Genomic DNA, 26,678 nt, shown 5'->3' on the forward strand with positions numbered 1-26,678 from the left:
AGGAATTTTAAAATTTCTATAAAACATGTGCTTTCACTATTCTGTTCACAAAACAGTAGAAATGGGCAAAACATGGTTTAAGTGTTAACGTTCATCACTGCGGTGCACAAGACGACCAAACAGTATTATAGCTCTGAGGATTAAGTCGTCTCTGGCGCTTCACTGACACTTACTTTTGGTTTCATGAGGGGGGACACCAGGGTTTTGGAAGGAGGAGGCAGCAAGCTGGAGAATGGGTGCAGAACCAGGGTGATTGTCTGATGACAAGAGGAGAGGAGAGCGGGCGTGAGAAAGAAGTGATGTAATGGTGAGCTTGCTCAAATTACAACATGACCTGAATGAATGAAGGGTTGTATACTGTCAACTGATAACACACAACACTAATCAAACCAGGCATGCTTGCAAGTTGAGTAAACCTGCCCATCAGGAATTTAAAAAAAAGGGTGGATGGTGGTGCAGATAATCACATTCAGCAAAGCACAGGTTATGAGGAAAAGGCAAGTGGGCATAACAGGAAGTGAGATGTGGGTTTGTGACCACAAGAGGGCGATGAAGGATCATACAATGACAAAACCCACTTAGTCACACAGGCTTTTGATTAGGAATGGTTTATACATATATTATTTACATTATTTTATTCACTTACTTTACTATATTTATGTTGTAAAAGTTTACTCTAATTTATCTTCTATTTTATTATATTTATTATTATTTTATATCTATCATGTTTTATCCTTATTAATTTTAATTGTCTTTTTAGTTTTTTCCCCCGTTTTTTAGGCTAGATTTTATTTTACTATATTATTATATTTTTTTTAATGGAAATTTTATTGTTATTATTTTTATCGTTTTTTGTCTTTTTAATCTACTAAACTAGTCTTTATTTCGCTTCTGCTTTACATTTACCACTATTTCTGTTGTTACAGCTTTTAAATCTATTTTCTTACATCATCATTTTTATTGTCTCTCATAGAGTGGTCTTAGATTGTTAAATAGTTTTTTGCCTTTGTTGTTTTAATATCCTGTGCTTGCTCTGTCTCATTTTTAGCTGGTCAGTTATCAGGCTTGAATCTAACAACTATTCCTTCAAAATAAAACTGAATACTAACTGAATATTAAAATCTATTCACAAATCTAATTTATAATTGTGTAACAGTATGGAAGGGGAAAAATAGGTGTATTATGGTAAGTTTGAGGATTAAAATGACAGGTATTAAAAAAGAAAAGAATAGATACAGGGATAAATAAATAAATAAATGGATGAATAAAGAAATAAATACAGAGATTATGACCTCCGTCATTGACACAGAGACAAAGAAACAGCAATAAATAAATATAATCGTGCAAAAATGTATAAATAAATGCACGATATTTATTTATCCACTAATGCAATGTTTAATTATCAACATTTTTTCCATGTATTTCCATATGTATTCACATTTATTCATTTATTTTTTGATTTATTTCAGTGTCAATTTACTATATTTTTCCCCACCGTATTTATTTATTCCTGTATTGTTTTCTATTTTTATTTATTGAATGATTTGTTGATACTTAAGCCATGAAAAGCCTTCTGACTAATGAGATATTTGTCAAAATGTCATATGAATTCTGGGGCTGCTGTAACAATGGTGACATTTTATTGTGGCAACCTTGACTCTCATTTCGTGGCCCTGTCACTTGCACTGTAATAAAAAGGCCAAATCCACATGATAAACACAAACTGATCAGTGTGAAGCCTGCCAGAATATTCTTTTTCTTTCCACTAAAACATCACAGATTTACCCATAATTATAATGGGAGCCAGTCAAGACAACAAGAGCTGGCTGAGTAATCACACTGCCTCTGAACACCACCAACAACTAACAAAGAGCTAAAATGTGCCAGACACTCACTAACTGTATAATCCACTGAGGTAGGGAAGTCAGATGTTTCGATTTAACTCTTACGATAACTTTGTTACTGTGTGTCTGTGTTCCCCACCTTGTTCTATATTTACATCAATATAAAAGCCTGCTTGTGCTTCTCTTAACAGCTGAACACTTGGCCTGACGCAAAGCACACAGTGCGCACATTTACACATTGCTCAGTAGCACCATAAAGTCAGAAACCATCACTGCAGGAGCTCTGTGTTTCATTACAATCTTATGATATTAGTTAGGCTAATTAGGTCATTCACAGTCCATTACTGCATGTGGCAAAGCACGCACAGTTGCAGATGCCAATGTGAGAAGAGGGAAAACAACTATGTCAATCTGAATCAGGCTGAATGTAATTCTAGGTGCCATTTCATAACATGAACTGATGCTACATCTTGTTACTGAATCTGATCGCCTGTGGGTAATGTGGTGAGAGGGGGTGAAATCTCTTACTGGTGACGGGGGCAGCGTTGTTTGGAGTGTCAGCCCTCAGGTACTGTGTGGTCTGTGTGGACGGCTGAGACAGGCCCTGCGAGCTACCGCTGTCACTCACGCTGAAAACAAAGAAATACAGAGTCGTTATACAGAGGCACCAAGGATTTTTATGAGCAGAGATTTGTAAAGCTGTAACTAAGTTTGCATGTGAAGTCTCTTCTCACTTCTACAAGCTAGTCTCAAACCAGTGATTTACTAAATGGGGTTCCAACGTTAGACCTGAACATCTCAGCTAGGGAAGATCTTAGTAATGTGTAAACCAGTTTCCTGTAACTTAATATAGTGTGCTGCAGATAATGAGCATCATCAGCAGTTTTCTTTTTATGTAAAATGCCAAGTGTAATCAGTGGGAAAATTTCCTCGCCATGGCATCGCTACTCCCTGACAGGACTCCAAACTTCATTACAAACTAACTTAAACTTTAAATACTAGGGCTTATCAATTCAAATTGGTTATTTTCTTGACAGTTAGTCCATAAAATTACAGAAAACGCAGGAGAATATTCATCAGAATTTTCCAGAGCTGAAAGTAACATCTTCAGTTTCTGTTTTTGTCAGACCAACACTCCAGAACCAAAAAATACTCAGTTTCCTGTCATAAAAGACAACAAAAACATTTACATTAGAGAAGCTGAAACCAGTGAGGTTTTTTAACATTTTGCTTTAAAATTATTCTCAAAATAGTTGCCACACGAATTTTCTGTTGATCGACTAATCTAATTGATTAGTCAACGACTCAGTTCAGCTATAAAAGACAGAAAAATACCTTGCTCAGAAACTTGATCAGACAGACCAACAAATATTCCTATATAAAATAAGGATTCCATAATGATCAAATCAAGGCCACTTTACAACAACTTATTTTAAGATTTAATTATCACGAGTCAGATTTCCACAGAAAGTGAGAAAACAATCTTGGTATAATTTAAATTTATTGTCCTGAAGGCTCATCTCTTCAGATCTCATTTCACATCAATAACCAGCGTGGCTGCCTACAGCCATCTGGAGTCGAGATTACAGGAAGCGAACAACGGGAGATCTTAAGTGCAGGTTTCAACTTGATATAATCCTCTCTGTGGAGATGACCTATTTTTGTTCGTCTTTGAACAGGAGCATTCTGCAGAAAACACTAACATAACTTCCACAGGTGACAGATACACGGCTGTAAGTCTGCTGCGCTGTGTGCTGGTTTTCATCAGTTTCAGTATAATGAGTGTACTCGGCTTAAATGACTCATAACAAAAGGTCTGTTTGGAACCAGGACAAACCAGAGAAACAAACCTGTCCTCCATCTCCACTCTCTTCATGCTGTGCAGGTGCAGGATGGCCAGGATGATGGCCACAAGGAAGATGACGATGCAGCAGACGCTCACGCTGATATAGAACACCTGGGTGGAGGTGGTGGGGGCGGTCACACCGTCGACTGACGAGAACAAGCCATACGTTAAATAGCAGCAAAGGTGGGACAATGGGTAATAAATGCACACAAATACCATCACCATTACAGAAAGCTTCAACAGTGTTTGCTACTACGAAAGAAGCAGAGCAAAGATATGGAGGATGAAAAGTGACTGAAGTATAATAAAAAAAAGATAAATAAAAAATAATGATAATAAAATAAATACAGGAATTAGTAAAAATAAAAACAGAAATAAATAAAAAAAATAAATTGTATTTTCTTACATAGACAATTGTCTGTTTTCATGTGGTGCGCTATGGGCCTTTCTCTGTCCTTAAAAAAGTCATTATAATTATTATTATTATTATTATTATTATTATTATTATTCGTAATATCAATAAATAAATAAAGGGATAAATAATTGCTGAAATCAATACAGAAAAAATTAAATAACTGAATAAAAAAAACTTACATAACTTACATAAAACTATATTTATTTAGTTTTTCTGTGTCTGTATGTTACTGAGATAGAAGGCCCAAACCTCTGTATTTCTTTCTTTATTTATGCATTTATTTCTTACATATATTATTCAGCATTTACTTATTCTATTTAGTTATTTTTTTTTACACATTTATTTATTTATTAATCATTACTTTGTTGGTCAATTTTCTTCCTCTATACAGGTTAAAAACAAGACACAGCACTTAAGAAACTTGGTAGAATGGGGTTATCGTTGCACAAAAAATACCATCCTCATTAATGAAAGCCTTCTTAATTTTTGTACAACTTTTAATTAATCTTCGTATTTTTGTGTGTGTGTGTGTTAATGAGGTAGGAGGTCCTAACTGCTGCATTTATTTCCTTATTCATTTATTTATGTATTTATTTTAGCATTTATTTATTTATTTTATTTATGTATCCGTTTAAACATTTATTATTTATATTTAATTCGTCATTTTTTCTCCTCCATACGTACTGACAATCAGACACAGCAAAAGAAAAACTTGGTAAACAAAAAGTACCACCCTTATTACAGTGTTTGCTATTATGAAAGAAGCAGAGCAAAAATATGACGTAAGGCGATGAGATAAAGACATGAGTGAGAGAGAAAGAAACTATAAGTGCACTGGGGGCTCCACTTAGGCTTAATGGAGGCCTGGAAGAGTAGAAGCTGTGCCCAGGATCCAGTGTCTGAGAGCTTTTCTCATCACCTCTCTAAAAGCTTCTGAGGGCCCCAGGTTCTGCGGGCCTACCCAAGCAGAAGAGAGACATCCCACTAATGGTACTTTGTTACTGGGGCAGTGGGCTCACAAAGAGTCTGAATAAATCCCCCTGGAAGAGGACCACCACTCCAAGGGGGTGGGGGGTGACAGAGTGCACTTCAATAGGAGAATGAATCCTCCTCTTTGAGCTCATATGCCTTGGTTATGGAAAGTTTGACTAATGTGCACTGCTATACAGAGAGACTTCTCAGCACTAATCTGGCCACCGTCTTGTCAGGCTGATGCCACCTATGATAAACAATGCACGGAGCTGCTACTGAGGGATAAGTAGAGCAGGATGTGGAGGGAAGATTACTTACAGTCAGGCCGTGGAAGAGTGTTGTTGTTGGGGGGAATGGGAATCTTTGGGTCGGAATCGATTCCTGTTCACACGGAGAGAAGGACAGAAAATTATATCAGCTCTGGTGAAAATATACAGACTTCATTCACACAACCCCAGCATAATATGTAAAACAAAACCTTATGATTAAACTAAAAACGGCCTTGATAATGGCTGAAATCACATACACCCAGGACACAGAGAGCAATGTATTTCCACCACATCTCAAACTTTTTTTCAACATAACCCTGTACATGTGGTCTCTGTAATTTAGCAATGTTGTCTGTGGTGTTTTAATAAGTGTTGGAAAAAAAAAGCAGAATCCTCAAAGCTGAGATACCCATATTAGACTTTGACCATACTGTAATTCAATTGAACTGAGAGAAAACTAGACTTCTGCAGACTTTAGAAAATCTAGTTCGGAGACGCTGGCCAATCAAAGGTCATTTCAGTGACAGGGCGTTCCTACTGGCTGTTCTACAAATGCAAATGTGCATGCACTTTGTTGAAAGCCTGATTCAGTGGATGAGAATCCTGCAGAGAAAGGTGCTACTCCAGCATTGGCAACAATTGCGTACACTGCAAGGCAACCCAAAAAGAGTCTAAAAGAGAATATGGCTGTAAACAAATAACTCACGTCAATATCGGCAGAAGATTTCAGAGATAAGGAGAACATAGCTTAGCTTTCTGCTAAATGGGGCTGATGGCTCATGGCTGCAGCTTTGAGTTCAGGTTCATGTATCTAACATTAGCTAAAGCCTCAAATCACCCACCACTACACACCACCTCGCCAGGAGGAGAGCAGGCAGCAGCTCTGCAGACAGACCCCCAGTCATCCACAGCAACCTAAACCCCAGCTCTGGAGGACAGGACATCCAAGACTCCCTGCTGAATCAGCAAACTTTCTGTTGCTGCCGTTACACAGCTCAGACCTGCCGCTGCTGCCTGCTACCTGCCTGCATTGGGGGGGTTTGCACTGGTCGAGCCGCCTACCGAGGACCACATCTGCAAAGCTGCTGCCAGCTCTCCACCAGGTATAGCAGTCCTATGCCGCAACTAATTCTTGTCTCATTTTTGGTCTGATAAACAGAATCAGAGAACGTACATATGCCTGTGGTCGTCTGGTGGGAGGGACTTAGGACAGGGATCGTCAGAGCTGCAGAGGAGGGTATATTTTCAAATTCTGCTGTTTTCTTTCTTTTCCCCTACCCCAACTTTAAAGCAAATTAAAACCATCAGAAGACTAAATGATAGGAAACAAGAAAGTGCAAGATAAAAAGCAGGAGGGCTTGTGTTGGGTTTTGCTGATCAACTAATCACCAACATCTAGTATTCTTCACTGTTAGTTCATAGATGACAAGAAGGGACAACCTCGCAAGCAGGGATTTTGTTAGATGCCCAGGAGCACAAACCTGGAATAGCTTTTATAGGTTAAGCTTCCTAAAAATTCTTTGAGAAGTTCCAGTTGTTAAAAACGACTATACGTCAGTAAGCTTGGGGCGCAATTAAAAAATTAAAACAACATGCATACATCATCATTTATCCTCTGCTTTGGGACTACAGACACTGGTCTAGAACTAAGTTGACAGGTATGATTTCTCAGCGTGCACTCTAAGCACCACCCAGGCAAATAAAGATTCTCTTATGGCTGCTAATTTGACTCATGCTCAAAATAAGATGGGAATAAATTGGTTTCCATGTGGAATATGGCAAGAAGCCTCCTGGCCACATGTAATTATCTTCAGGCAGATTTAAAAATAGCACAGAGCTGAACACAGAACACAAAAACCTGTTCATCTCCCACTGTAACTCTTCAGAGCATCTGACACACAGTGCTGACACACAGTCAGTAAATCACTAAAATTCTCCACACACTCAGTGTTTTATGTTGAATATATTTTGGCACAATTTATTTTATTATCACAGCAGATATTTTGAAAATGTCAAAGCAGTAATATGGAGGATGAAAAATTACACGCCAAGGAATAAATATATATGGAAATAAATACAGAAATAAATAAATAATAAATAAATGCCACAATTAACATAGAAATAAATAAATAAATGCAGATTTCAGTAAATAAATGCAATTATTTAATTATTTTCACATTTATTTCTATATTTTTTATTTATTTGTGCACTTATTTATTGTTGCATTTATTAATACATTTTATTTATTTATTATTTTATTTCTGTACATATTTATTTGTTCCTGTATTTATTCATACATTTATGTATTTATTTTCTTATTTATTTGTTCCAGTATTTCTTTACACTCTTACATAGATACTAAAGTCCTTTTCCATCCTCCATACAGAAAAAAACAACAACAACAACAAAAAAAACAGGTGTTACTAATAATATTAATGATAGCTCAGTTCCACCGAAATGTCACAGAGAGCCAGCAGGAACAGCCATCATTACTGTTATTAATTACACCTGTGCTTTCCCTGCTACTACGTATAAAGATGTCAGCTATGAAAAACTACATATGGACAAATAATGATACTGACTAAAAAAGAAAAGAAAAAACATTCAGTAAGGCTGCACCCCCGTCTCGATGCGTACCTTTAACTGCACATCTGTTTGGATTATTAGCTGATTTTTAAGATACTTACTCTTATAGCACATTTTCCTCCTCTTGAAGTTGAGCACTGTGTAGTTGTTGGCATGGATGGTCAGATTGAGCTGCACAGTTAAAACAGCCTCTCCATCGACCTTGCCGGAACAGAAGAGGTCCACTCTAAAGACTGGGGAGAGATGAACACACGTGTCATTTAGAGAAACTTGGCCCCCTGCAGCACATAAAACTATGCCAGGAATCACTCATCACAGATGTATGACATCACTGAATTATAAAGATTAGGCTTTTACTTAACTCTGCTGTAAAACTTGTTTAAGTTGAGCACAATCCTACAAATCTAACAATGTCGTATACAACTCTGCCACTCCTACTGTCACATTACAGTATACTCAGAAATGATTAAATTAATTTATCAAGGAAAAAGTCTAAAGCAACTCCCTTGTCTGTGAGGTATAATACAGCATATTTTTGTCAAAAGGAATCTGGTGGCTTTGAAGAGAAATATATAAAGGCTTCAGTTCAATGTTGGAAAGGGTACCTCATACAACCCCACTTCATAAAATCTGAACTAACCTTTGTAGTCATATTTTAATTATTAGAGCTCTAACCTGTGTCACTTCTGTTTTGCTAACAGCTGAGTGGGTGTTTCCATTTGAAAAACCTTTTTAAGTCTACAACCAAGAAGCACATAGGAGCCCTATGAGCATGTGACACAACAAAAGGCGAATATCTGACAAACCAGAGGGAACACGGGGCACCTCCCCCTGACTGGAGATGTTGCTCCGTGGTTGGTTCATGGCAATAGGATTCTCCATGTGGAAGCCAAGCCGGTAGTCAACCTACAAACAAAGAATGATGAAGAAAAGGATGTAATAAAATGTTTGGCGTTTAAAGGGACCTTGGTGTTCAACATCTCTGACAAACTGTGTGTGCTTGGAATGTATCCAGAGGACTTCATTCAATCACTGAAATAGACTAAACTTCTGGACTTTGGACTTCTTTAAGCCAGGAGAGCTATTGCATCATGTTGATATGTTTTGACGCTGCATCACTGAGAATGTGGATAAAGGAGCTATCTGAGGGTTTAGGTCTGGAAAGACTAACTTACATTTCTAAGTTTAAGTGGAAAGACTTATTTCAGCTCTGGGAACCAAATATGAACATTATGAAAGGAGGAAACATAGGCATTATCTGATCAGAACTTTAAAAAATTGTAAGGTAATAATTTGATTTATTGATATTGTACCTGATCTCTGTGCAAGTAGAAAGTATGAGTGTATTTAGATGTGTCTGTGTAGTGTGTATTGTATATTATTTTAGTTTCAAACCATTGTACTATTGTTATGTATTTCTTTGATGTGTTGTCAATAAGATATGACAATGACAATAAACATATTGGGGGAAAAAAGCATGCACTGAAATGGTTATCCAATAGCCCTGTGCAATGATTGCACTAAAGGGCTGCTAAGAAGTCCCTTCTTAACTCTGCTTATCCATTTTTACACAGAACCAAACAGCGACATCATCTCCAGTGAGTGATTTTAGATAGCTTAGCAGTAAACACGGCGCTTTCTAAACAATACTTGGCATAACATGGCAATACCATTAATTTACTACCCCTGTTTTTGGAGGCCGATCTTACTCTCTGCTCAGAGGGTAAGGAGGTCCCAGACCTCAGTGAGTGCGTTTACACGGACAGTTTAATTCCCTTTTCATTCGGAATGAAAGTTCATTTCTATTAAAAGTGATCTTGTAAACACCTAATTCGGAATGAAAATGGCCAATGCTAAAATGACCATGCGATTGCAAATTCATTCCAATGTAAGGGGCTGGAATACTTCTAATTTTCCGTTTCTAATTCCGAATGAAAGAATTTCTCGCACTTGTATACACTCATTCCTCTTTCAGTTCATTCCGGTGTTTCTGCGCATGCGTTTCCTTGCCCCTCTGGCGTGATGACGTATATAGCGTGCGCGACAAGATGGCAGCTTCTAAAAACAAGAGATGGTCCAGAGTGATCGTCTATCTCCCTTCTTTGACCTTCTATCTCTCTTCTCCTCCTCAACAGACGAAGCATTAGCAGAACAAGGTTGTTGTCATACTGCTGCTTCAAGAATATAAGCAAAATAAGCCTGAAAAAGGCACTAAGAACGGCGGCGTCAAGTATCTTGTTATGGACTACAGTGTTTTCTTCCAGTAAACATAAACACGCAACATCCGCTCCACCCCCTATCCAATCAGAAACCTTCCCTGCCCCAAACCTTGCACGGACCCGAATAAAGGCGATTAAACTGATCTCCCGTGTAAACCCTCATTCGGAATGAATATTTCTCATGTAAACTACCTGGAAAAACTTTAATTCCGAATGATTTCATTCAGATTTATTTCATTCTGATTGAGAAGCCATCATGTAACCACACCCATTGTCTCAGTGTCTTACAGACATTTTCGGCTGCTGTTCTTCTTTGAGTTAGCTGCTAACCACTGCTGGCTGCTTTTAAATCTCTCTGGGGTTGTGTCACGCACATAACACACAACCATGGTCCCATCCTGCCGGCTGGGATGCTATTACTACTTTCGCTGCTGGCCTAAAGGCGAGGAAACTCTGTCCCCACATTTCACAATTATACATTTTTATAAAGAACAGCAAGGCTGAATAATGGCATTAAATTCCCACTTTGAATGGCAGTGTAAAAAGAGCAAAAAACTCCAGACTTACCTTTGTCTTGGAATGCCATGAGAAGTGAAGACTGTTGGTTTCGCTGGGCACAGGCAGGGTGAAGGAGAGGGCATAATGATTCACCACATCATCTCGCACATAGTAGAGCTCTGCGTCGAGGCCTGCGTGAGGACAGAGGACATAAAATTGCACCTTATGAGAAAGAGTTGAGATCATTTACTGAATATTTTGGAAATCCAGATAAAAACCACTACAGTGTACATAAAAGGCAGGACATTTTCTAATTTAGAGGTAGATTTAGACACTCACACAGAGCAAGCCTGAGGAAAATGGTAAAATATCCACTCAAACTGCCAGCTTGGATTAGGGGGGTTTCCCCACAATAAAAGAGATGGACTAACCACATCTGTTAGTACTTGAGCCCTCGTAGTGCCCAAGTGAAAACTTCAAAACGTTCAAGTGAGACAACATCCAAATATGACCGCAATTTTCTATCCAGGAAGCAAAACTGGGCAGGGGAAGGGTTAAGAGGAAGGGACTGGAATGCTTTAGATCAAAAGGGGACTTGCATACATCAACCGTTCAGTCTTTAGTGAACATATAGCCTAGGAAATGTCATAGTACATGATCATCAGAGAGTGGGATGGGTTGGTAACATGTTGCGTTTCTGTCTCATTCACATGAACAGGCCTAAAAAAGTTTTTTCACTGGCATTACAGCTGCATCAAAAAGTAATACAAGTCTAATGTGTGTGGGTGAAATCCCCAACCCCAGCCTGGGGCGGTGCTATCAGTCCTTGAAAGCGTAGTCTGGCAGAGTGGGGTCTGTCTATCAGTCTGTGAGTATCTAGTTTAAAGAGAGGGGAAGAATGTGCCCAGGCTCCCCCAATACCCTCGGGCTATCTCAAAGCACCAGCTCAGAGACCTTTCTCACATTGGCTCAATTAAAAACATTCTCAGGCATTTACCAACTCAGAGGGGACGGATGTCACATACACTACAATCGAACCAAGCCTGAAGAGTGAAAGTGCTGGATTTCCATTCTTTCACTAAAACAGATAGTTAAAATAAAATGTGAGTTTTTACATGTAAAGTTAAAAATACAGACCCCATCTCATGTTCTCAGCACTGAGACAATTATAAATGAGCAAAATTGGTAAAACGTATCTGTAGGCAGAACATTTACCTGCTCCAAAGAGCCAGCTGTGGCCCTCCACACAGAGTCCTGCATGGATCTGATTTTCAAGACCACTCCTGAGCCGGCACCGCGACGTGGAATACCGCACCGGGCCCCTCACCCACACATATGACTAATCGCTTGTGCAACCCTGACTCACTGACAAGATCGGCAGCCTGAACCAAAACTGCAAATCCTACATAACCATGCACTGTTCAAATAATCTGATTAGACAGCATGTTAAAAGTTATCATTTTGGGCCATTTCTTACATGTGAAATTAGGGTATATTTCTTTATCACATAATATTGAGCAGCACATCTCCACAGTTAACATGCCAGTTCGTAACGCATCTGACTGAAGCCGCTCTCTTATTCTAGCTGGTGAAAACAACAAAACCTATCCGATCAACATTCTTGGGTTCACCTAGAACTGAACCCAGACACTGATTTAAGACAAAATACCACCTGTGAATAACCTTTTTTGCAGGTCATCCACCGGGTGCCTCAAAATCCAGCTTCTTCACCTGCGAGATTGTGTGAGACCAGCCTCTGAGACGAGCTTCTCCAAGACAGTTTCTGACAGTTTGTGCAGAAATTCTTTGCTTGTGCAAACCAACTGCTACATCAGCTGTTTGGGTGGCTGGTCTCAGACAATCTTGCAAGTGAAGACGCTGGATGTGGACGTCCTCAGCTGGTGTGGTTACACATGGTGTGTATTTACGAGGCCAGCTGGATGTACTGCCAGATCAGCTAATGGTAGTGAAATAAACATTCAGGTCACAGGCAACAGCTCTGGTCAACAGTGGTATCTGTGGCATTGTGTGAAAAGAAACTGCACATTTTAGAGTGACCTTTTATTGTGACCAGCCCAAGGCACACCTGTGTAGTCATGATCAGCATTTTGATAATCCACACCTGTCAGGTGGATAGATAATGGAGTCAAAGCGCTCACTAACACAGATTTAAACCAATTTGTAAACCAAGTTTGAGAGAAAGAACCTATTTCAGGGTTTCCCACACATTCATTTATTCGTGGCAGTCCACCACGATAACATTTGCCACCTACTGATTTTCTATTTTTGAAGCTGGATCTGTTCTTGGGAGTGCTGTTGGAATACATATACCATTCAGTTTTTTATAGCGCCACACTCTCAGAGCGCAGAGCGTAGTCTGGGCACAGACAGAGCGGCAAAAGTGAAACTTAACCGTTTATTAATTTGTACAGAAATAGAACGCCCTACTCTTAGAACAGCAGCACACCTATTTTAGTATTGTCCAGCATGTTTCCAACCTACTTTAAATGAAACCTGCTGCAGTCCCATGTAAACCGTGCATCCCGTGGTCCAGCACTGGGTCTTTTTGTTTGCTTTCAGTTTTGATCAAGCCAAAGCAGCCTGCGCTGCTTTCACAGACCCGCAAGAAACCTTCGAATTCAGAGAGGGGACACAGATTGATCACAAAGGGACACAACTAAACACACACACTATAAAGTCTGCTGCTGATGCACAGCATCATTTCAACATTTTCAATCTTTTATTTCAATTCGTGAAAAATGGGAAACAAACGATGTTGTGGATGTATTGTATACACTTCACAGATGTACAAGGGGCAACACAGCTTAGCCCTGTTATAATTACCTCTCTCAGGCTCAACTCTCTGCACCTCCCTCTTCTCAACATGGGGCAGCACTGCTTTGATACCAATTAAACTAAGCAACCAGGCATAAAGGCCCAAAGAGGACCAGTGTGAGTCTGACTAAAGTTTGTCCCTCCAACAGCACCATAGCCATCCACCCTCGCTGCAACAACTTCAAAACAGGAATGTGAAAGAATGGCAACAGGAGTCTGTCAGTGTACACAGACCGAGGGCAGGGAGTGAGTGGTTCCTGAGGTTTCATCACTGACTCACACTCTCTGCTCTCTGGACGGGGAAACAGCATTAGTGGAAGGTGTGCCTGTAAACAAGATTCCTCTTAGTTAATGTTTGGTCACAAAGAGCCTCACTGCATTATCGTGCTGTTTGCTGTGACAGATCCAAACGTCTCTAATGCTAACAGTCCTCTTTAACACTAATGGAAAATAACAACACCATCAGTTTGAATTCCAGTGTGATAACTTGGCAGCGTGTTGTGTTGTGAGGAATTATTTCCTGCAGGAAATTTCCATTTCTCTCTGCTGGTGTCAAGTGATTAACAATAGCGAGGGCAGAACACACTGTATCACCTGCACTGATGTAAAAAAACACTCACTCAGCACACTTGAGCACGCTGAAATAACAATGACAGAGAACATCTACATCAACACTTCATGTTTGCAGTAATAAATCCTCTATTTTTACATTTTAATACTGCATGAAACACACGACAGTGTTGGTGAAATAAATCTTTAAAAGAAATGACTGCTGTATTCATTCATCATGTTAAAATCATATCGATACCTCACATGTGCAGCCTGTAATGTGAAAATCATTTCTCATGAATTAACCTAAACAAGAGGTCAGTAAGTCCCTCGATTAATCAGCACAATCTAATGCATACAACTATGTTTAAATAAAACCTGTCTTTAGTGATGTATCGTTTGGCCCACAGTGACATGTAGCCATAATAAGCAGCTGTTAAAATCATCTGTTCATGCTCGGCATGCACAAGTACATGATGTGATATTGTTTAATGACAAATTGGTGAAATTCATCATCATATATCAACTAAGTGACCTGATAAACTGATCATACTATTGCAAAATAAACAATCACACAAAAGCTAGGGCTGGGAACTGAGAACCGGTTCCAAATTGTCAGAGAGTATCAATTCCTTTCATCGATGCCGGCATGTTTTTCTGACAGTCCTCGCTGCCGGAAAGTTGCAACGAGGAGAAGTCATGGCAGAGAGGATGGAACGGTCCAAAGCATGGTTTCATTTCATGATGACAGATGACAACAGTGCTGCTTGCAATGTTTGTAAAATGATTGTTTCAAGTACAAGTGTAAACACTAGCAATATGCTGAGACATCTTTCTGTAAGATACTGGCTTAAATTCCAGGAACGCCATGTATTTGAGACTTTATACACTTTAGAAACTTCCTATACTAACTGTTAAAGCAATACTAAAAAGTTGGGCTCACACTGAAAGGCCTACTTTTTTCCCCACAGAGAAAACTGATCAGGAATCAAAAACGGAATCGATAAAGAAAACAAACCAATAAAAATAATTGATGATGGCACTGGCACCAAAATCTCATCATTTCCCATCCCTAACTAAAGCTCCGTCATCCTGGGCAGTGCAGTGCTAGTCTCTGTTGCTCTTCTCTTTGTCTTCACACAAAGCTTTTCAAAAATCTTTTTAGCAAGTGACAGCATTGTGCACAGAGGAAGAAGGGCCCTTAAATAACTTTTTATGGTGTAACTGCTTGAATCATAGCGGTTAAAAAGAATATGTGAAGGAAAAAGCTCGACATGTGAAAAACATGAATTCCACAAGAATAACTTCAGTCCCAGTCATTAAAAAACTATACCCTCTTCTTGAAGTGAGAGACTCAGCGACTAACAGGCAAACTATAGTCAAAGACAGTAGAGAGGGACATGATTAAAGGGACATTGTGTAACATTTTCAGTTGTTTATTGGCAAAAATTGATGTCTGCATTCATAAATATGTCATCACCGGTGTACTATTACCTGCACCAATAATCTGACTTATTCTCGTAAAAGGAGAATTTCGGATTTGTTTGTACATTGTGCGGGTAAGTCGTCTGTGGGGTTCCATTACGTTTCGCCATCTTGAGAATACACCCGCCAGCAAGGGACATACAGCACCGCCTTCGGCGTTTTCGTTGAGAGCCAGGCCAGTGCTGCGTGACTGAGGAGCCGAAGGATAGGAGCAAGAGGCGCTTCGCTATTACCCTGGCAAATCTGAAACAAAGTCCCACTCTTTGAGCATAATGCAGGATCATGCATATGCAGCATCATGGGAGACGGAATCCTTGTCGCCAAGAAAGCGCAAAAGGGAATAGAAAAGGCAGCGTGACCGGCGAATTAAAAAAACGAAGGCCCACATCGGGGTAGCCTTTCCCAGGTAGAGAGAGCTGCTGAGGGAGAATGGTAATGCAATCACAGGCCAGCGCTGCTGTTGGCTGTTAGCCGCTGTTAGCGGCCAGTCGCTAACAGCCTCATCCCTCTCCTCGCATCACTGCGTCACTGTTAGCCGCTGTTAGCGCTGGCCTGTGATTGTATTACCTTTCTCCTTCAGCAGCTCTCTCCACCTGGGAAAGGCAACCCCAATGCTAACCCTTGTTTTTTTAATTCGCCGGTCACGCTGCCTTTTTGATTCCCTTTTGCACTTTCTTGGCGACAAGGATTCTGTCTCCTGTGATGCTGCATAATACATGATCCTGCATTATGCTCAAAGAGTGGGACTTTGTTATGCGGCTGTCAAAGTTGTCAAAGGACAAGACGTGATTGGTTTGTTTCAATTTACATCCGCCCCAACAGTCCTACGTTGTAAACACAGCCAGCATGGTGAGGAGGGGGTTTGTCAACTCGCGTCGCGTGTGTCTGTGTAGGAGCCTGAATGAATACTCCATGTAGTATCGGATGACATGGTTTCATCATTGTTATCACAGCTTTTTGGTACACAGCAGCTACAGTTGTTGCAATACGTGTTTGAAACAGTGAGGGGCTAGAGTGCGCCATCTGTTTGAATACAATATATGATTTCAACGTTAGATGGGAGAAATTCCTACACACTGTGGATTTAAAACAACTAGGCAGTACGATAAATGCTTGTCCGTAAACACAGCGCAGATGGAACTTTAAATACCTTTTTTTTTTCCTCTCATGGATCAGTTTGTGGTGTATCAATTAGAGATGATCGTGTCAGATCGGATCAGATCAGAACAACAGATTGGATTAGACAAGCAGCAGCTGCAGAAAGCCAACTTTTAGACCCAGCGCTCAACCGCAGGGTGCGCACTTTCCACAGGCACGCAGACGCTTTCCTCAAAAGTAGCTTGGAAAAATGCTGGACAACATTATAATGAGAGCGCAATTGTTCTTAGAAATATAGCATTTTATTTCTATATGAAATAACAAACAGTTAAGTTTCACTTTGACTGCACCTGGCACAGGGTTGGAAGTTGGCACCGGCCACCAGCCAAATCCTGGTAAAATATGCAAGTGGCTGCTGGTTTGCTCCACTCACCAGCCAAAAAACCCCCACAATTGTAATCTATTGAGTGGCTGGTAGATTTTGGAATCCACCAGCCACAGTGGCAGTTTGACAAATAAGTTAATTTCCTGCCCTAGCCTGGCATTTTGCTGCTCTGTCTGTGCCCCACAGTGGGCTCTGCACTCTGAGACTGTGGAGCTCTGAATAACCAAATGGTATATTGGACTTTTCTCAATCATCATAGTCCACATTAAAGTACTCTGAGAGAGGTACTTGTTGATGTGATCATTTCTTGGCTCCATTGCGGCTGTATTCCCTCCTTTCTTTCCTGCTTTCTTATGTATTCCTCTCTCACATGAATCTACTGTAAGAAACAGTGGACGAAATCTACAATCTTTACTCTGTGCAAAAATACATTCTATGGTTTAGCCAAAGCTAATATAAGGCTTCAGCAGTCTGAGTTTGGCAAATCAAGTCAGTACTTTCTACAGTTACAGTCTTTTGAGTATGAAATTCCCTCTTTGCGTTTCCCCGACTATGGTTCCCACTCATACCGCTGAAGCCTCATATTAACCTCGGCTGAACTTGTCACCAAACGCTTACATTAGAGTCATGTTATAAACCACACTCAGTTCTACTTCACAAGTCAACATCTGGAGAAAAGTTATGAGAAAATGTTTGGGATCTTGTGTAACCTATAGGGGTGAAATGGTTTTCATTTGGTCCTCATACTTGAGAAACTGGAACCATGATTAAAGTTTTTACATTTTCACTGATCAACTAATCGTTTCAGTGGCACTTATGCATTTTCATATGGGTTATGTGCAAAAACCTTGCATTTGTAAAGTAACTAATAAGTTATCAAATAATTCTAGTGGAGTGAAAACCCCTTTAAAGTGTAGTGGAGTAAAAGTAGAAAATGACATGAGATCAAAATACTATAATAAATAAAAGTACCTCAGATTTATACTTCAGAACTGCAGAGGGACACACAGTGACTGAAATTAAAAGAAAATGTTTTTAGAAGCAGTGCGTTTTTATGAGGTCAGCATTTATTCATTCATTTATCAAATAGATCGTGTGATCTCTAAAGACATGTTCTCTGTGTGAGGCCTGGATGACCGAGGCATCTAAGGGTGCATGCATTCATACCAGGATAGTCCGGGGGACTTGGTTCGATTGGACGGGGAATGCTAAAAAATTTCACACCTTCATTTGGTTCGGTTCACTTTCAGACTGCACTTTTTACAGCAGACCAAAATGCCTTGCCATCATCATGCCTGTTGTGTCTGCATGATGATGTCCAGGCATTTTGGTCTGCACTTTTTACAGCAGACCAAAAATGCCTGGACATCATCATGCAGACACAACAGCTGCTCTTTTCGGGGTGGTATTGCCGGAAACGACGACTGACCAGGAAGGAAAAAAAAGCATGAGGAAGAAGAAAACCCGGCTCATTGATTGGCCAGGACCAAAAACAGAAATCCATCCCATTCAGCCAGCTTGGTCACCACAAAACGCTCTACGTCACTTCCTCTCCATGGTTCACTTCCTCTTTTTGGTTTGCTGGATAGTCCGTTTGCATTTCCCACTATAAGCGAACCGCACCAGGGTTCACTTGCAAGTGAACCAAGACCCCCAATTTTCAAGTGGACCAGGGTTCGCTTGTTTGGTCCGCACCAGAGTTCGAATGAGTGTTCATACCATTTCAAACGAACCAAACTATCCGTGGAAGCGGACCGGGGTTCGTTTAAAGCGGACCAAATAGCGCCAGTGTGAATGTGTCCTAAGAGCCACTCAGAAGCTGAACACATGTGATATTATGTAAGGGTTTTTATAGTCCTAATAAATGCACCAATAGTATTTATTTAGCCCCCAACTTTAATAATCCAATAATTTCAATTACTATTAAACATGTAATAACCTAAATTTGATTTTATTATATTCATACATTTTTTATATTCCTCAAATTTAAAACGTGTTTCCTCACATCGGGTAAGAATTTGAAAAATATGTTTTCCTCTTGTCTTGGTAAGAGTGCTCCAGACCACTCATATATTTTTTCTTACCTAAGATAAGATTAAAAAAATAAGAAAAGAAACCCAGAAATCCACAGACACAAATAAAATGAGAAAAAATAGTAGAAACTAAAAAATACAAGAGGAAATTTGTTTTTTGTCTCACTTCCTGCATGAGGCCCAATGAGCACAAACTGACTTATATTCTTCGCAGCAGGTCAACTGGAAGTTGCTCGTGATCTTTTAATAGGCAATTTGAGAGGCTATACAAGACGCTAACACTTAAAATAACTCTTTTGGGAAATAAGAAAAGCTCCACAGATGCACTGCTTCATTGGTTTGACAGACATTCAACACCAAACTAATCACAAGCTCTTTCCACGAAACACCCTGCTGACATTCCTAGAGTACCAACACATTAGAGCTGCACAGTGCAATCAGTCCCTCTAATTTACATGCCTTGCTAAAGGGCACATTGTGACTTCTTTCAGCTGTGAGAGGGGAGACTGAAGTCCTCCAACATTTTTCTTATTGGTTCAGACACCAAAACTGATACCTTACTATTAACACCACATATCAGAGCACCTACTGAAAATGGCCGTTCCTTTCATATACAGATGTCAACACAAAATTGGAACTCACAGCAGGATTTCAGTTTGTCTGAACATTTGGGCTCTGTAAAGTTTTAAGTCGACATGCAGTGTTCTCTTGCGAGCTGTGGATCACGTTGCAGACTGAAAGAGGAGAACAAAAGGTGGCAGTAGCCAGGTGGTAAGGTCCAGGACAGATATAACAAAGACCCTCTTGTGCGCACAGTCGACACTATACCTCCCAAAGCCTTCATCCCTGAGTGCTCGGGAGATAAACACTCCCTCCAGCCTCTCACTGGGAAGACACTGGCAACATTAACCAAGGAAGGGGAAAATGAGGGCCTGCATGAAACTCTATCAACTGGAAACTCCAAACAAATCCACAGGCATGAATCGGGCAGGAGAGGAGGGGGTAATGTACGAAGGATCTAAAGGTCTTAGATATCAGACAGAGAGGAAAAGCTATAAACTGAGGAGAGCGGGTTTTGGTCTCTGACTGAAAAAGACATCATGTTAAGTAGCTCAATGCTAAAATCTCTCTGACTGATGAGCAGTTTAGTCTGTTGTTTATAACCTATAGTTGTTTGGGGCACAGGTGTGTTGGTCAGGACCCAAATAAGCGCAGTGTCCAGTGTGAAGTTGTTTGCATGAATGATTCCTGAGAAAGCTGCAAGCAGCAATACCACAGGCCGATCAATTAGCTTGTTCTGAACAGACATGTTTTGAACGGACACTGCACTAGTAATACAAAAGTACACACCTTGGAGAACTTGTTCAGAACTTTTTGCAATGCAGCCCAAATCTAGCAGTAACTTAATTTAAAGTTGTTCAACAAGTTACACAAAACAACCCGAAATGAAGAGAAAACTCATTTCGCTGCTTGGTCAGGTTTGTCCCGTCTGAACATATATCTTACAATTCATACCATCATTCAGGCCTTGTTTACACGGATACAGATACAAATAAAAACGGATTCTTATTTATCCCGTATAAAAAAATTCCGGGTTTACACTTTCAGTTGTGTAAACAATAACCCTGTTTACTTGAAAATGCAGAAACTGCAGTTTTTTGCTGCAATTACCATGCCAGGCCAGTAGGTGGCAATACGCCATATGCTAAATACCATAGAAGAGCGTTCTGCACATGCACAGTGATTTGTTTTCCTCTTGGCGCTAGTGATAAAAACAATGATACACTACTACACCAGCTCAGTGGCCTTGTGGTAGAGTGTCCGCCCTGAGACTGGGAGGTTGTGGGTTCGATCCCTGGCCGGGTCATACCAAAGACTATAAAAATGGGACCCATTGCCTCCCTGCTTGGCACTCAGCATCAGGGGTTGGAATTGGGGGGTTAGATCACCACATGATTCCCGAGCGCGGCACCGCTGCTGCTCACCGCTCCCTCAGGGGATGGGTCAAATGCGGAGAACAAATTTCACACACTCAGGTATGTGACAATCAGTGGAACTTTACCTTTACCTACACGTCTCAATAGAAATGGATATTTTTTTAAAAAACTTTCGCTTTGGAAGCAGTTTTTTAAAATCTCAGTTTTTGCCGAGGAAAACGCCGGTTACATGTAAATGATAGGTGCAAATGCAAAGATTGGAAATGCCTCCGATACTGCCTAAAATGCAGTATCAGGTATCGGCGAGTACAGCCTATGACCAATCCAATACCACGCAATACCTCACGTCATTTCCTTGACTGCTGTAACACTGGAATTTCTCAATTATGGGATCAATAAAGGTGTATCTTATCTTATCTCTTATCTTACCTTATCTTATACGCACGCTACAGGCAAACGAAATGGAAACGGAGCGGAGTTAAAAAAGCATTCTACTGTAGCCTTTAAAATGTCTTGGATAACACTGGATAATAATAATAAAAAAAAAGTTTTATGGCATTCATTCTACTATCATGTATTCATTTCTTAATATTTTACATAGAGTTTTAGGAGTTGAGACATACAACAATTCATATCCCATCCATTTTTATTTTAGGCACGGTATCGGATCAGTACTTGGTATCGGCAGATAACTAAGGTTCAGGGATCGGTATTGGGAAGGAAAAAGTGGTATCGGTACATCTAGTATAAACAGGCCGTTAATGTACAAAAACACACAAGACTTGCTGGTTGCTTTATAAAATAAAAGCAGTTATCAAATACCAAAGCTTTGCTCTCAAACATCCACCCTAACAAAAGGCATTGGGCTAAAAAATTCAGCAGGAAATCACCTGACATGCCATCCCCTGTCACAGTTATCTCTCTGGAGATGCAGGGCACTTGAGAGTTATTTTTCTTGAACTCATCATCCAGGTTATGAAGTCTACAGGAGTGGGTACATGATTTGAGTTGTCCTACAGTAACCTTCGAGGTAAACACTTGAATCTTCCTGAAGAATAAACAGCACTCATCTGGAGACAGCCACTCTTCTTTACACTGATGGCAAAGATAATAGATAAAAAAGACATAATATAACACTGCACACTAAAGTGAAAGTGAGATAAACAGTAGCAGATGGAAACCTGTATTAATTCACATTTTCTTTTGCTGATTTTATGGAAATTTGGTTAAAATTTCTGCCATATTTGGATGGAAACTTCCCTCAGTCTTTCTCTCTGGCAGCTGCACACCTTTCTTTCCAAAGGAAAGATTAGGTATAGCCAAGCTTTGGTGCGTGTCCCAACACAAATCCAACTCAAGTTTCTTTACCTCCAGCAACTGAAGAAAAGCAGTATCAAAGTTTAAAAAATTAAAAAGGAAAGCGCTATAAGAATGCAGAATAAAGTCATCATGACATAGTATGTTCTTTGAAAAGCATAACTAAAGACATCCTCTGACTTTTTACAGTCAGACAGCACCAGCAGCTCTGGTTGCAAAAATAGTCACATCTGAAAGCATCTTACAGCAAGAAAAAAAAAACACACATTAAGTCACAATCTCTGTGGTTTTCTTTGATTCACTTCAAAAGAAACCATACATCAGTTTCCTCTTTTATTCCATAAAGTGGCCCGAGGGCAGACGAGGATGAAGGCAGAGGGAAGGAATCTGAGTGAGGCTGTCTGCCGCTGTCCCTTTACAGGCACCTCGTTGATGGTTATTTGTTGCTTGAAGGGGCTCCTTAGTTTACTCAACAAATATCAAATGGTTGACTGAAAAAATGATTAGCAGTTCGAGGCAGCCTAACAGGTCATTTAAGAAGTCTCACGCACACCGTCTCACGCTATTTTTGGATGCGGTTTTACATGGGCGGCTTTGTGAGTACGGCCGCAGTTTGAAAGCCTGGGTTGTGCGCACAAGGTCAAATATTTTTGTACTTTTTTTTTAGTTGAGAAAGGTGTGTTTCCTAACTAAATTAGCTTGTTTTAGAAATGCCAGCAGAGACTAGAAGGCAAGACGACAAAATGACGGCCAAATTAAATCAGTGCAACTCAAGCATGGCAGTGGTCTCAACAGGATTACAGCAGAACTCAAACTCTTGTGTCATAAGGGACAAAGTTGGGAAAGAAAACATGATTGTACATTTCCAATGCCAATATTCTCATTTTAACACAAGAGCAACAATTTGGTGGTTGCTCCTGTAAAGCAACCACCCATCTTTTGTCTGAGTGTAGCAGCTCTCAGACAAAAGATGTGAAAGCAGGGGCTCCCCTATTCAACCGCAGGATCCTTGGAGAGTGGCATGAAGGAAATGAATGCTGCTGCCAATCACTCCTCACTGTTCACAGGCTCTTTTTCAAAGCCCCTGCTTTCCTTTCAGCTCTTGGGAGGAGGGGAGGTAGGCTGGTTAGCCGACATGCACTTGGCTCCTCAGAATATGAGGACGATTTTATACACTTGCTCACATTTTTGAAGACCTGGATGTTTCCATTTTTTCATGCTCAGCAAGAATTAAAGGGATACTTTGCTGATATGTGTCATAACAACGTGGGTAGTATATGTAAATGAGCTATGATCCCCCTGCTCATTTGTCAGCGAAAATGTACACGTCATCTGGCAGATTTTCACTGACTCTAGGGCTCCTGCTAAAACTTCAGCTTTCACAGTTTTTGTAAGCCCGTCACAGAGCTCTTATCCGGCACAAAAGATCAGGTCCAACCTTACATGAACCCACACAATTTCTGTCCAAGTCCAACCAGAGCCCGACTGACGGCAGCAGATTTTGGCCCTAGCCCAGTTTTAAAAAACTCCAATATCGACTGTAAAAAACCTATTCCATGTAACATTTCATTTATTATATTTTCAGGGCGCCACAGTGGTGCAGTGGTTCGTACTGTCGCCTCACAGCAAGAGGACTCCAGGTTTGAATTCAACGGCCAGCTAGAGCCTTTTGTGTGGAGTTTGCATGTTCTCTGGGTTTTCTCCGGGTACTCCGACTTCCTCCCACAATCCAAAGGCATGCATGTTAGGTTGCTCTAAATTGCCCCTAGGTTCAGCAGAGTCGGCTGTGCCCCTCTAAAGGTCTCGTGAAAATGGCGTTCCATGGCAATGCAGTGACCATGATCACCACTCTTCAATGCGTGTTACGCACATCTCTCCCCCTGCTGGGGAGGCAGAAGCAAACACTGCTAACCAAGTTGCCCTGCAGCGCCACCCTCTCTCTGTCTCATTTTCTGTCCTTCCCAGATCCAACCTGTCAGGTCGGGTTGGGTCCAATCAGATGAGCTCACCGCCACCACAGGCTCAAAGAGTACAGAAACGGATTGAGAGAAGGACCTGCCCTTTTCTCTCTCTCTCTCTTTCTATATATATATATATATATATATATATATATATATACAAACTCAGACCAAACGATAAACCTAAGCAGTGCTGATTAAATATGAACCAAGATTCTGTTGCCGCGCTGCCTTTTCCTCACCTAAAATGTTTTCAAAAACATATTGTAGCTTATTTTTTAGCTGTAATGCAAGATTGTTTGTTACCTGCCGGCCACCATATTGTTCTCAGTCAAACCAAAACCAACTCTCATTACGTCATCCACTCATGAGAGCGTTAACTGATTTGGTGCTATGCAATTCGAGCAGTTGTTGGTTTTCTACCTCTTGAGCAAAAAGCAAATGCCACAGCCCTTTTCCTCTGTTTTCTCTGGTCATGTTGCACCAATTTCAAAAGTATTTGAGTCTTTCCACTTCATAGATAGCCCAGTTCTGTGAAAAGACCATCTTTCAAGCTGTGAAATACTTCTTCACACCAACTGACCATCTCACCTGACGGGCCAGTGGAAAAAATGTCCACATTGCTTCCCTGTTGGAAGTCACAATTAGTGTTGCTTTTTCGTCAACGAAAAGTATGACTAAATATCGTCGTCAACGAACCTTTATCACGTGACGAAAACGAGATGAGACGAGACGCAACGTAAATGTGGGTGATGTGACGATAACTACAATTAAATATATAATGCAATATTGTTGACGAATAAAAACGAGACTAAAAGTGGTTTACAAAATAAAACCTCTGCTAAAATGTCTCTAAAATTTTCGTTGACCAAAACGAGACGAGATGAAATAACGTTATAATGTTTAGTTGCATTATTATTATTATTTTGCAGTATTTCTGTTTCCATCTTCTTGAAGATGATATCCATCTTCCTAGTGTAACTCTATAGTGTCAGTTTGCGTCAATGTAGTGAGTGTGACAGTTGGTTAATTAATGGCTGTATTTACATTTATTACACAGCTGCACGCTGCACTCACAAGGAGATTCAGCCGTTGCTGAATCTCCTTGTAAAAATCTCCTTGAAAAACCGGCTCATTATACATTATCCCATACTTATAACACCTGTGAGCGGAGTGATTTTCCTGTTACAAGTCCCAGTGATGTTATACTCTATACCAGCACTCACGGAATGCCTCTCGTCCAATCAAATTACTCGGTCGGAACTAACTGTTGTATAAATAAATATATATTTAGCTCTAACTATAGGAGCTAATTTTGAAAAGAAAATTTTGGTTTGGTTATACTATACTAAGTACTTATACTATATTGACTGGATATAATAGAAGTGCATTGCTAAAAAGAGACTAAAATACAATTTTCATTGACTAAAACTAAACTAAAATGTCATCAGTTTTCGTTGACTAAAACGAGACGAAAATAGTCATGGATTATTCTGACTAAAATAAGACTAAAATGCTCAGACTTGTAGTTGACTGAAACTTGACTAGACAAAAAAAGAGTATGAACGTGATTAAAACTAATAGAAACTAAAATGACAGTTTGACACAAAGACTAGACTAAAACTAAAATAAAACAGGCCGCCAAAAACAACACTAGTCACAATGAAATAAAACAGGATTACAATATGTGAGGTAGTTGTAATACCAGACGGAGTTTGCCTGATTAGAATCTGTCAACAACTGTAGCTGCACACAACATCCTCTTCCCACAAGCAAAGTATTGGAATAATCACTTCATAGGGAACTGCTTATTTTGTGTACACAATACTAATTTTGGTTGGGGACTGTGAAGCTATGGTTTTGCTATGACTGGAAAAGCCCAGCATTACTAAAGTGAGCAGTAAGACCAGTGAAAAAGTGAGTACACCATGTAAGAACTAGAAAACAGACTCTCTCAGTGCTTACTTTCCACCAAGAAAAAATCCTCAGAGTACTGTGTTGCCTGGTCGACCATGGAAAACTGGGCTCAAAAAGGTCATTATTACAGGAGACAGCGAGTTAACGTACAGAAATCTTATTTTTACTTCATCCCTCATCTTCGTAATGATCACATGGATGGTCAGAATGCCAGGAAACAGAGAAAGAAAGAACGCTATTGTAGCCTGTGAAACCAGTGTCATAGCTCGGGTCATGGGCCTTATGAATGTAGTCGAGGGTTACCCCTGGCGTTAAGTGAGAAGTGTGATGCAGCGTCTCTCGCGACAATCATCATACATTTCTGAACAACCTTTAAAATAAAAAACCTTCTGGCGTCGTACCTGCTTGAGCTGATCGACAGAAAATAAATCTGAAACTATTCTGATGTCATTTAAGTCATTCTTCAAGGAGAAATGCCAAAACGAATCACTGGATACAGCTTCTCAAATGTCAGG

At 40.1% G+C, this 26,678-nt stretch overlaps 1 protein-coding gene across 2 annotated transcripts in view; it reads right to left on the minus strand.

Annotated features, from left to right (window-relative positions):
* ryk (receptor like tyrosine kinase) overlaps window positions 1-26,678 on the minus strand; it is a 65,382-nt gene that overhangs the window by 27,776 nt on the left and 10,928 nt on the right. Inside the window, exons 2-8 of one of the 2 annotated variants that reach the window (XM_033622380.2) lie at window positions 10,719-10,840; window positions 8,739-8,838; window positions 8,034-8,165; window positions 5,396-5,458; window positions 3,695-3,836; window positions 2,373-2,473; window positions 174-257 (exon numbers count right to left, since the gene is read on the minus strand). In XM_033622380.2, coding sequence (XP_033478271.1) covers window positions 174-257; window positions 2,373-2,473; window positions 3,695-3,836; window positions 5,396-5,458; window positions 8,034-8,165; window positions 8,739-8,838; window positions 10,719-10,840 — 744 coding nt within the window. The remainder of the gene's footprint in view (window positions 1-173; window positions 258-2,372; window positions 2,474-3,694; window positions 3,837-5,395; window positions 5,459-8,033; window positions 8,166-8,738; window positions 8,839-10,718; window positions 10,841-26,678) is intronic. The other variant, XM_033622381.2, reaches the window with a different exon arrangement.

This window comes from Epinephelus lanceolatus, chromosome 6, assembly GCF_041903045.1.
Source record: "Epinephelus lanceolatus isolate andai-2023 chromosome 6, ASM4190304v1, whole genome shotgun sequence".
NCBI lineage: Eukaryota > Metazoa > Chordata > Actinopteri > Perciformes > Serranidae > Epinephelus > Epinephelus lanceolatus.